This window comes from Bipolaris victoriae (genome assembly GCF_000527765.1).
Source record: "Bipolaris victoriae FI3 unplaced genomic scaffold scaffold_32, whole genome shotgun sequence".
Lineage (NCBI taxonomy): Eukaryota > Fungi > Ascomycota > Dothideomycetes > Pleosporales > Pleosporaceae > Bipolaris > Bipolaris victoriae.
Genome location: NW_014575360.1, coordinates 53,191 through 65,426, shown reverse-complemented (window position 1 = coordinate 65,426; position 12,236 = coordinate 53,191). Strand labels below are relative to the sequence as shown.

Here is a 12,236-nt window from a genome sequence, read left to right as displayed (position 1 = left end):
CAGGTGAAGCCATTGGTCGTCTTCCACCTCGCCACCACTCAATTCAGCCCTTATCCATATGCTCAGCCTTAATTTTCTCTATCCAGTCGTATTGTATTTACTCTCGAGGTGAAGGCGTCAAGACACTGCTCTCCCGCCACAGCAGCCGCTTGGCCACCCCGCTACACACAGATTCACGGAGCTGCCCCGCATCCCCGAGCGCGTTCTTTTTCCTCCGGTTCAGTCGCCCAGCAAACACCAACAACAAACGCGTCACCCGCCAAACAGTTCCTCTCGCCAACCGAGTTGGGCAACGCTAGACGTGCTGACTAGCTCTGTACGCGCATGCCCCACGTTGACCTTGACCATGGAGGACCAACTAGTGCAGCTGCTTTCCGCAACCCAGACGGCCCAAGAGGACACGCGCAAACAGGCTGAACAGCAGCTGCTCTCGCTCTATGGCCACCAGGAGCTCCCACTGGGCCTGATTGGCATATCCTGCCATGAGAGCGTGCCTCTCAACATCCGCCAGGCTGCCCTGCTGTATCTCAAGAACCTCGTCCTGGCAGGATGGAGTGACAGCCTCGAGGGCTGGAAGGGACAGGTCCTGATCACAGACGAGAACAAAGCTATATTACGACAGCAGCTGCTCGCCCTCGCCACGTCCGACCAGATCGACCGCAAGCTCAAGGCCGCCGCAGGCCTCGTCGTCAGCAAGATCGCAGCCGCCGACTACCCCATCGAATGGCCCGACCTGCTCGAAAACCTGCTCAATTTGATACCCAATGCGACGGAAGGCCAACTACACGGCGCCCTCAGGGTGCTTGGCGAGCTGGTTGAGGACTCGTTCAACGAGACTACCTTTTTCAGCGTGGCACCGCAGATGATCAAGATTCTATACGATGTGGCTACCAATGACCAGAGGAAGCCGACATTGAGGGCGCTAGCATGCAAGGTCTTTCACGGCTGCTTTGACATACTCGAGATGGTCATGGATGATCACAAGGCCATGGTCAAGAATTTTGCCGACGAGGTGCTCAAGGACTGGATGCCTTTCTTTATCAATGTCTTGAACACGAGGTTACCAGGTCCGCCTTCAATTGAGGAAGAAGAGCAAGATGCGCCCAATGCCACGCTGTACAAGGGTCAGATTGCTTTGAAGCTCCAAGTGGTCAAGGTACGTCATGGAGAATGAAGACCAGCGCCTGTCGCAATACTGAACATTCTACAGGTCCTCATGCGCATCCGTTCCATCTTCCCCGCTATTCTATCGCCTCAAAGTATCGTTCTCTTCCAAGCATGCTGGCAAGAACTTTCATTACTCGAACCCGCATACTCTCTCATGTACATACAAGAAGACCGCCAGAGCAGGCTGGAAGACGCCGATGGACTCCCGTACACCCTTGATTTCCTCATTCTCGAAGAGCTAGACTTTATGCAAGCATGCCTTCGCGCACCGCCAGTCCGCAGTCAGCTCGAACAGGAACTTCAGAACCAGGCACCCGAGAACTCTTGGGTTACTCAGGTCATGAAGCTGGCCGTGGCCTACGCACAAATCACTACCGAAGAGGAGGGACTGTGGGACGTCGATGTCAACATCTTCTTGAGTGAGGAGACTAGCGTTACAGCGAATTACACACCTCGAACGGCTTGTGGAGACCTCGTTATCAAGCTCGGTGAATGGCTGACAGAGCCTACGGTCAATGGCTTGTTGACCTACACCAGAGCGCTTTACTCCGAGTCAAAAGGCTGGAAAGCAGAAGAGGCCGCCCTGTACGTTCTCAACCAACTACTGGGCGACTTCCAGGACGTGGACAAGCAAATCAGCCCCGAGGCTGCGACTGGCTACGTAGATTTCATCCGTTACGCTATGCAGCAGCCTGATGCGTTCCTTCGAGCACGAGGCTACCTGGTCGCTGGAAGCTTGACAAGAACATCTGGAGACGCTCTCCAACAGCTAGCTACATCCTTCCTCGAGGCGAATCTGCAGGCTATTCCAAATGACGAGTCCGACGTTGTCCAGGTTTCTTGCATCCGAGCTCTACAACACTACCTCCAGGCACTCCCACACTCGGTTACTCAGCCCCTACAAAGCCCGATCATATTGGCGATTAGCAATTACCTTGCCGCACAGGACATGTCAGAACTCAACGACGGTGACGATATCATGATCACTTTGGTTGAGACCCTGAGAGACGCTATTCTCATCGACACTCGGATCTGCATCACGGACAACGGCCTCGATATGCTATTCCGAGTGGCTAGCCACCAAGCCTCCAACTTTCAGTTGACCATGCTGGTTGTTGAAGCGTTTGAGGAGGTTACAGAGACCATTGCTCGTATGGGAGGCGATGCGTATATTCAGCTTTGTGCAAGGGTTCTTCCATCACTCACAGGAGCTTTCGATGTTGGGAGCTTGACGGAAGAGAATGCTCTGTGCAACTTCGCTGCCGATCTCCTTGCTGTGCTTGCTGAACATGGACCTGAGCCGCTTCCTGCTGGTTTCGTTGCTACAACCATGCCAAAACTCACACGACTTCTTCTTGGATCCACTGACGAGGAGCTACTCAAGTCTGCTACAATTGCGGTCAAGAACATCATCTCGCACGATCACCACCAACTATTTGAGTGGAGAGACGACACCGGTAAGGCTGGTCTAGAGGTGGCTCTTATTATTGTCTCGCGCCTATTATCATCATGCAGTGACCACGCTGCTGGCGAGGTCGGTGCCCTTGCTGCTGAAGTGGTAGAAAAGGCTGGTCACGAACGACTTGGCCCTTACCTGGAACAGCTCTTACGGAGTGTCGCGGTGCGTCTGGCGCAAGCAAGTCAGGCGAACTTCATTCAGAGCCTGACACTTGTCTTTGCACGCTTGAGCTTGAACCATGCTTCTGAAGTAGTGGACTTCCTTGCTAGCCAAGACATCGACGGCGAGAATGGACTGCAAGTCGTGCTTGCAAAGTGGCTCGAGAACTCGATCAACTTTGCTGGCTACGATGAGATTAGGCAAAAGTACGTTAGGCTTCTTTCCCTACATCTAGTAGCCTTATGGGTGGTCACTGACTTTATCATTCTAGTGTTATTGCTCTCTCGAAACTATATGATCTAAAGGATCCTCGCGTTGCACAAGTCCAGGTACAGGGCGATTTGGTGCCGAACACCGATGGCCGTATTATGACTAGGAGTCGCGCCAAAGCTAGTAAGTATCTCTTACACCTTTGCTGCTTAGCCATTGTCATGTTGTGGAGAGTGTGTGTAGGCTGTTGCGCCACTATTGCAGAATTCAGTGCCGCAAATCCCTCCCGGGTCCGTCCACACACTGACAAGGAAATCAGATCCTGACAAGTATACAATAGTACCTGCGCCCCTCAAGATCCTCAAGGTTCTTATAGTAGAGCTCCAGTCGGCCTCTGGTGCAAATCTCGATGCAGCTGCTGCTGCAGACCTCGCAGAGGAAGGCTCAGACGATGGTGACTGGGAAGACGAGCCCAACCCATTTGTCGATCTTGGCAGTGGCTTCAGCAAAGAGCAACTCATGGCATTCGCTGCTGAGGAGCCTGGCGGTGGTGGTCGTCAACGCGACGACGAGACACAGAGTTTCCTCGTTGAATTCTTCAAGCGCGCTGCTACCTCACCGGGCTTCGCTGATGAATTCAACCAGCTCAACGAAGACGAGCGACAGCGATTGCGGGAAAGTGCTGCCTAAGCGTTGCTTTGATTGAGCATTTCCTATCAGGCATGGGAAGTGGCTTGAAGTGATTAACGGGCAGGAACTTCTCATTCAACATGGATATCGTATGTAGACTAATACGCCAGTCTGGGCACCCGTGGTGTCGCTCGTATAGGTACGACTCCCTTTTCTTTCTGGATTCAAGGTACATAGACGGTTGAAAGGGTGAATGATGGCAAGTCCACTATGTGGGGCGGAGGAAGCAATGAAAGCAAAAAGGTAGGATAAGTCGTTTAGGAAACTAGCATACTGCTGACGAGGATTATGAGGGAGGGAGTTCTTGTGGCGGCTATGTGTCTTTGAAATCAAAATCATACAATCCACTGGTTTTGTAGCCACGACTGCTTTGCTTGAGGTGTCGTGATTGTGTTGTGCTTGAATATCTTCGCTGGGTCCGTTGTATACGTATGCACGGAGTTGTACTACATGTATATTGGTGGTTTCTGCAAACGATTTACTTAGCAGCAAGAACAATCGATTGTGCATGGTGATTACTCTCGTTTTTCATCATGGGTTCAAGGATTCAAGGTGCGAGGTTATGCATTCACTTGGTAGTTGATGAGTGGTTGCAGAGTGAAGCAAAAGTGATGATTCATATGCCTCAGGTTGATGAATAATAGAGTTCTGGGTATGTGATCAGGTTGCTTGGAGGTTACTTCTCTCATATGGAGATGGAGTAGCGTGTGATTTACTTTCCTAAACGTATTGCTAGTATAAGGAGAAGTCGTGATAAAAAAGACTTCATTTATACTTTGTTTGATTGTGAGCAGTCTGGGGATAGGGACGCCAGTCTAATCTGTGATGATAAATTTTTTTGGATAATGTGTACTTCCTATGGGAATGTTGACATAGTAGTATGGTTACTGCCCCTGCAGGCGTGATGAAATAGTATCCTAATGGAAAGCGTAAAGCGTTGTTCTGAAGGATGTTCAGACAAATTCTATTCGTACATACGTAGTAGCTACTCCGAGAAACCAAACCAAACAATACCATATTTCCCAAACCCTATCCTCACACCTGACTACGTATATTATCCTAAACCCGTACACCCCGCCTTCCTTTCCCTTCTTGGAAAAAAAAACACTCAATACAATCTACAACCCTAGCTCGTAATCTACATCCCCAAAAAGTACATAGCAGCGAACCCACCCACCTACACCCTCCACGCAAAGTAACCCTCCCTCACAAGATCAGCCTCGTCCCCACCCCACCCCTCACGTGGGTATCGCGCACGTAATCCACGCATCAAGGCCCCGCCAAGCCGCCTAAGTGCCGACGCGAAGGAATTAGCTAGGTTGGAGAGTGTGTTAAACCGTAAACGAGAATAATGATGCACACCTTTACCCACCCTTAGCCCTATCTCTTGCCCCCCCCCCTCTTTTTTTTCTCTTATAAGCTGAGAGAGCTGAGAGGGGGTTAGGTTGGGAAGGAGAGTGGGGGAAAAAAGAGTGGTTAGGCGCTAGAAGGGGTGTTCGCATGCGGCCAAAGTTTGCATCATGCAGTTTTATTTATTACTAGTTAACTACTAGTTATAGTTACATGTTGTACGTATATATATGCTATGTAACCGTAACCGTACAGCTGCTGGAAATAGAAAAATGGCTTGTACAGTAAGTGTATGCTGTGTAATCTACGCTATACTGCTTCTTTGTAAGGGTGGATCCGGGTAAGCAGAAGATGTAGAGTGTTCTATTTTCTGTCGTAAGCCTTTTATCTTGCTAATTTCTTTTGGGGTTGTTTTGATGCAAGGCTGATTTTGCATCGTCCTTGGGTTGCATTCGAGTCCATCATAGAAGTATAGGTACAATGGGCAAGGAACATGATAGTAAGTATAGTAAGTGGCACGTTTTTTGGGGCTGAGTGATCGATTGAGGGGAGGGGTATGGGTGGAGGGGTCAATCATCCTCGCTCGGCGCTTATGCAGAGTGATTACAAGCGGGAAAGTTTTCTTGGACGCGAGCTAGCCTAGCGAGTCTCAGCACGTGGGTGAGGGAGGGGGGGGTGGAAGGAAGGAAGGGAAAGGGAAGCGGGATTTCCCTTGGCTTGCGCTGCGTGCCGGGCTACGGAAAACAAGGATGGTCGGGTTGCTTGGAATGGTTTGCGGTACAAACCCACACCTAGTGGTGTAGACGGTTCGGTGGACTAGGGGGTTAAGCGGGCCAGACTATTGTCAATTGTACCTGGTGACGTAGTAATTTTGAGTAAGGACTCGGATTGAACAGGGTTAGTGAGGTGGAACGCGCGACTTGGTAGTCAGTAGATGATTTAGACTTTTGAGATGCTGCAATCGCTATTCCCTGTTGAAACTTTCAACGTGACCCGTTATCGGGGGATGCCGAAAGTCTCTTTTGCGCGGTAAATGCTTAGTGCTAGGATATCGCGGATAGAGAGATGCGAGAAGGTCTATCGAATGGAATGCATGGCTAGACGCTTGCGAGAGGGGAATCTCCGGGGGAAAGCTGTCTTTCCCATCACCCCCTCCTTCTCAACAAGATTTACTACCAATGGATGGTTTGCTTTCTCGCAACTGCTGGCATTTTACACATACAAACTGTGATTTCTAGCAAGATAGACGAATCAAAGGCACGGCATACAGCGCGTAACGCTGTGGTTTGGCAGCCCGAGCACACCCTTCCAGCAAACAAGACGTGTCCTGCTGACCCCTCGCAACCAACTACGCACTTTCCAAGGACGTGCCCGTCGCCATTCGATCCAACCACCCCTCTCATCACACAGCGTGGCATCGGAATCGCCCGAGCAGGGAGGGCGAGAGAAGGCGCATGAGGAAGCAGGAAAGAAGGAACAAAAACGCGCAATCTCGATGGTGGCAGAGTATTGATCAGGTGTTGTGAATCGAGGATGTGGGGGGGGAGCTGGAGCAATGAAGCCATGGCCCATGGCATGACGTCTTGCAACAAGTTACCCCTCTCTCCCCTTGCGCAAGGCGCATGAATGTCGAGACTGGGCCAGCAAGCAGAACCACGTCGGATGAAAGAAGCATGACATGGGCGTAGGCACAGGCGGTTCACGCGGAGCGGGTCACTGTGTCGCAAGTATGGTAGCAGTAGCTAGGTAGGTCGACTGCGGGGTAATGGAGGAGACGAGAGTGGGTTCGGAGGTGGGTCATTGGGGCGTCATAGGGTGAGGAGGCGGCGGGCATTGGCCAGGGCGCGGGAGGTCGGTGGCCGGCCATGGAGGTTCGGCTTCGCTTGGGCTGCTGTGATGGGTTAAGGGAAGAAGAGGGGTCCAGCAGAGTGACGCGGACGGGGTTGGGGTTCATGCACGACAGGAAAAGCACCGGCCAAGCGTTTCGAAACACACCGTGCACCGGATGGCCTAGGCTTGCCAGTGAGCTGGTCTGGTCTGGTCTTGCGCTGGTAGACTTGAGCGTTGGGAACCGGCCAGAGTTTTGACATGTGTCTAGGTCGGTACGCTAGATGCGTTCGCATCTGGTGAGGCAGCCAGGGCATCAGCTATCTACCCTAGCCGCCCGTACTACCTACCCTATCGACATGTACCGTGCCGCGTATTGGCCGCGATGCAGACGTGTTGGTGGCACCAGACAACGAGCCGCCCGGGACATGGCGCTGCGACATGCGAGGATGGATGGACAAGGACGCGTTGCATAGGCTGCACAAGTCATCTGAGTGAGAGACCGTGGTGGGCGACGACCTTGGGTTGGCAGCAGCAGGGAAAGAGCATGGAAATGCGTTCCTGGGCATACGCCAATGGCATCATCACACTCAAGGTGCCACCACATCACACTCAGCCGCAGAGAGAGAGATAGAGCGAGAGCAACAGCATGAACAAGCAAGTTCAACATGTGCAAGGCCAACGGGCTTGCCATCGGCATGTGACACGCGCCATTCATCCGGACAGGAACGGAGCAACAGAGCCACTGCCGCGGCGTGTTCCAGTAGACGGATTGGGTGAAACCTTGCAAGACATCTTTGTCCCATCTTACACGCATCTCGTACCATTTCCCCGTCTTGATATGCGAGGAGCAACAAAAAAAACCAAAGACTCCATGCGACCCCCCCTCCCTCTGCTGCTGCTGTTGCTGTTGCTGCTCCTGTCAGTTCCGAAACAACAAACGCATGTTGTGACGCAGCGACTGCACAAAGCTGCAGCCTAGCATCTGGGGGGTACGTAAGGATGTCCTGGGAACAAAAGGGGTGCGGGCGGAAATATAACCAAGGAAAGCAGTAAATGCAATAGTTGGTTATCAACGGAGGGTTCCCGTGTCGGACCACTGTTAATCTGCATCCCCGATCCTTGCACTTGGCAAGGCAACAAGGGGGGGGGGATGGAGGATGATGGTGGTGGCAAGGAGGCTGAATAACCGCAAGGGAAGGACGCGCCGCATATGCGGCCGCGACCACGGTAAACCTTCTTTGATCCCTGGAAGACCAACGACGACTGCTTGGGGTAGGTATAGAGAGGACAGACAGGACCGTGGTGGCCTGTGGCGCCGCGCAAGTGGGTTTCAGTAGTAGGAGGCTACCAAACTTTGTTCGCGCACGTCGGCGTTGATGGAATCCTAGTCAGAGTCCTCTAGTAGAGAGAGAGTGTGTGTGTGTGAGAGCGAGTAAGGAATGCGGCCGTTTGGTATCGCACACCGAGGAGGGAGGGTGGGATTGGGCCCCAAGGACACAGTGTACACAAGCAAGCACACCACACGCACAAAGGACCCTTGGGCCTCGCCACACCCTCACACTCACACACACAGCCCGCTCCCCCCCCCCCAAAGCAGTTTTTGCTCCTCCCGCAAACAGAGAGCAATCAATCTTTTTTTACACCCCCGTCCCCGGGCACACAACTAATCACATTGAACAATCTCCCTCAGGCGGAAATGCGCAATCTTGTATTCCTTCTGATTGATGACATTTTGATTTCGTGATGGTGTATGAAATGTGCAAGGGTTAAAACGGTTTGCGATAGGCGGACAGTCGGGCACGCGGGCAGCAGGCAAAAAAGAGGACAAAAAGGACCAAGGCAGCAGCAGCAGCAGCAGCAGCCAAAAAAAGGGGGGTGAGGAGGAACCAACAGCAAGCAAACTACTGCTTGACTGCTTGATTGCTTGCGTTGCCATTTTTTGCTTTCCCTCACCGTTTATGCATTAGCCCATCAACTCTCTCTCTCTCTCTCTCGCTCTCTTGGTGCCCATTCCTTCCCGCCCCGCCTGCGCCAACCCGCCACAAAAGAGCAGCAGGCAGCCGAAAAAGAAAGAGCGGCAGGGCGGTAATGAGAGAGATGGATGGACGGCAAGGAAAGAGATCCAAAAAAGCAAATAACCACCAAACCCACCAAAACTATGTGTATGCTGCTTCTTTGGCCCAGCCCCCCCGCTCGCGGCTTGCAAGCCCATTTTTTTTCCCCATGCACGCCCGCTTTCCTTGAGGCTGAGAATTGGCGCTGACGGGGGGAGCTGGCAAAAGGGCCAATCACTGGGGCCATCAAGGCGCAACGGTTGACCGTGCAATCATGGCTTTGCTTACAGATGTGATTCATCTGGCTTGAGTGTGATGGGGGGTGCGAGTCATCATGGTGCGACAAAAGCCTATTTACGCCAGGCAACCCTTTTCTTTCAACTTTTCCCAAAAAAAAACAAGAGACAGATAGAGAGGGAGAGAGGGAGGGAGGGGTAAGGGTAGGGTAGAGTAGGTGTGCGTGCGTGCGTGCGTGTGTGTCTGAGTTTGTGCCACCGCACGGCTTTGCTGGACACGCAGCGACGAAAGAAAAAAAGCACGTGGCAGTCGACCGTTCGGGCGTGCCATAGGCTGCCTGGTGTCTCGCATTTGCTGTGCGTGCTGCATGCAGGGGCTGCCCATCTCCCAAAAAACTCACCTTTCACAACTTATCGCAACGGGTGGGAGGAATGCGACATTCACGGTTTGATTGGTCGCCACAACATGACTCACAGAGATTCACAAGTTGCAAGGGGGGACAATGACATGCAAAATACGGCTTTGGTAATGGGGAGAGTAAATAAAATTTGTTACATAACAATAGAGTGGTATGGCGGGTATCCTAGTTTTGACCGTGAGGCACCAGTCTCGTCATAGAGACTGTCTGAAGAAGAAATCTCCCAAATCTAGATGGTCCAACCTAGAAGACAAGACGTGGTAACCCAGTACCAAAAACACAACCTGAACACCTTGCAGAAAACCAAAACAATAAATGACAATACCCGGCTGAAAACTGAGAAGAGAGAGAAGGAAAAAAAGATACAAGAGAAGGGGGATATCATAGTAGAAAGCAGACTTTTTCCTGTGATTCGCCCAATGCGCAAAAGACCCAGTAGTGTTGTACAATGGCTGAAGCAAACGAAGAAACAAAACAAAAAAACGTGCAGCGAGATTAACAATTAGTAACAGCAAGAAAGGGTATCTCGCAGTAATGTCAAAGTGACGCGCAAAGCAGTGCCGGTAATCGAAGGGGGTATACCAAGACAGAAAAACGCCAGCGCAAAAGCGTCTAGGTATGAGAGTCAAAAGAAAATGGGGGGGGTATCGATCCTAGGCGGATGGGTATCGTAGGATGTCTTCGCAGTTGGCGTCGAAGCGCATCGACCAGAGACGCATTCCAGTCATGAGCTTCTCAGTCTTCTCGAGTTCTCGGTCGCGGCCAAAAATGGACTCGACAAACTCCTTGCCGCTGTTCTTGCCCATGGACACGGGCTTTTCCTTGCCACTCTCCTTCTTGGCCGCCTTCCACATGTAGTCCTCGCATACTTTGAGCAGCTTGGCGAAGCGAACCCATAGGCGCTCGCCACTCTCGAGAAAGTCTTCAACCATTTCGTGGTTCTCCTTCTTGCGGATCTTGGGCATCGTCTCGTCGGCCCTCTTGACCTTGCCAGCGAGCTGGATGAGGAGGAGCCACAGCTCACCTGCCATCTCCGCGAGAGGCGTGGCAGGACCGTAGTGGAAGACGGTCCAGTCGTAGATCCACTTGCCAAGCGAGTTTGCGTCGAACACGGACCCTAGCAGCATAATGGGCTCTTCGGTGGGGTCCCAGTTCTTGTACGAGTAGCCGGCGGGGATGCCAGCACGGCGCGCGTCTTCTTCGGTGGCCTTGGGGCTAGTCTTTGTTGGGGCTGGCTTCTTGGGCGAGGCTGCTGGCTGTCGTGTCGATGCAGAGGCTCGTCGGGGGCGGCTAGACTTTGGTTCTGGATCATAGATTGGGACCTGATCATAGTAATAGCGATCAGCATCCCCTCGGTACATGTCGTGGCGCGCGTACTGTTCGTACGGCGGCGGTGGGTAATCGTAGACGTCGTAGTCGCATTCGTAGCCGTAGCCTCGGTCGTCGTAGACAACTCTGGTGTGGACCTGACGCGCCGACTGCGACGGACGACGCTTCCTCTCGCGATGACTGCGCTTGAGAGGCGGGACGTCTGAGTCGCGGCGATGCCGACTTGGAAGAGTGTAACCGAAATAACTTACATATTCGGGGGTGCCTCGCGGCGTTGCGTGGGTGCGCGGGGCAGCAAACTCGGCAGCGCCATAGTGGGGCACGGCTCCTCCTCGGGGTGAGGCCGTGTATTGTTGGTATTGTGTCGATGGTACGGCGTGGGATGCCCGGCGCGAGTGGCCAGAGACCTTTGGGCTTGCTCGTGGTGTGGCCATCTGAGGAGCGTGGCGAGGCGAGTAGTAGTTGGTACCGGGGCCGGGGGACATGGGCGGCGTGGTGCGGTGGTAGTCGTAGGGCATGTAGCCCGGAGGAGGCGTGGGATACTGTGGTGCGTACATATTTGTAGAGGGTGTGGTGAGGGCGTCCAAGTCGTAACTGCGAGGCGGACGATGGGGGTGGTGGTTTGGGAGCGGGGTCGAGGGCTCAGGCCGGTGCCTGTTTCACCTGGGGATGTGCAGAGCAAACGAGGTTCTTCGCGCGCGGTGGTATAGTGCGGCGGAGGAGGAGGTTGCAGCGACGGAGGGGAGGAGAGGGGATATCCGGGTCGGCCTGCTGCACATTGGGTGTGGAATGGAGGGGATGCTAGAGTATGCCAGAAGGATCCAGAGAGCAGGATCCTGAAGAGTGGGCGTGTGTAGACGGGGTCGTCTGGAGTGCTTGGTAATGGGGTGGTGAATGTTCGGGTAGGCAAAAGAGGAAGCGGCGGCGGGCTCAGCCTGCTTTTCAAACCAGAGCCGTCACTCGCTCCTTCCGCGCGCGGACCTCAGCGGGCGCCCATCCACCCTAACGCAGCCCCCCTGTCGCGCCGTTCACCAGCTAGTGCAGGCCAAGGGCTCCCATGCTTTGGCCTTTCCCCCGTCGCCGGGTCAGATTGACATGCAGGCCTCGCCGCCGTACTTGGTCTAGCTGTGCCCACCAGTATAGTATTCTGGGAAACCGAGCCCCGAACCCTACACGTCCTCGCCCTCTCCCCAACCCAATCCAATCTCACACACGGCCCCTTTGCCCTCTGCCCCATCCATCCATTGCCGTGGCGCCAACCCACGGAATGGCTGTGCGAGAGAGAAAAGCCAGCCCGCCAGCCCGCCCGCCTGCCTGCCAGCCAGCCTACCCG

General features: G+C 53.4%; 3 protein-coding genes across 3 annotated transcripts; 2 read left to right on the top strand and 1 right to left on the bottom strand.

Annotated features, from left to right (window-relative positions):
• Nucleotides 1-346: 346 nt before the first annotated feature.
• Nucleotides 347-3,685, top strand: COCVIDRAFT_96470 (hypothetical protein; the record flags this gene model as incomplete). Its single annotated transcript, XM_014702243.1, has 4 exons — nt 347-1,156; nt 1,211-2,991; nt 3,057-3,178; nt 3,315-3,685. 4 exons carry the CDS (start codon nt 347-349, stop codon nt 3,683-3,685), a joined length of 3,084 nt encoding a protein of 1,027 aa, XP_014557729.1.
• Nucleotides 3,686-9,807: 6,122 nt separating this feature from the next.
• On the top strand, nt 9,808-10,080 carry COCVIDRAFT_36799 (hypothetical protein; the record flags this gene model as incomplete). Its single annotated transcript, XM_014702242.1, has 1 exon — nt 9,808-10,080. The coding sequence occupies one exon, from the start codon at nt 9,808-9,810 to the stop codon at nt 10,078-10,080; it is 273 nt and encodes a 90-aa protein (XP_014557728.1).
• Nucleotides 10,081-10,227: 147 nt separating this feature from the next.
• On the bottom strand, nt 10,228-11,460 carry COCVIDRAFT_36798 (hypothetical protein; the record flags this gene model as incomplete). The annotated part of the gene is made up of 1 exon (XM_014702241.1): nt 10,228-11,460. One exon carries the CDS (start codon nt 11,458-11,460, stop codon nt 10,228-10,230), a length of 1,233 nt encoding a protein of 410 aa, XP_014557727.1.
• Between the last annotated feature and the right edge of the window lie 776 nt (nt 11,461-12,236).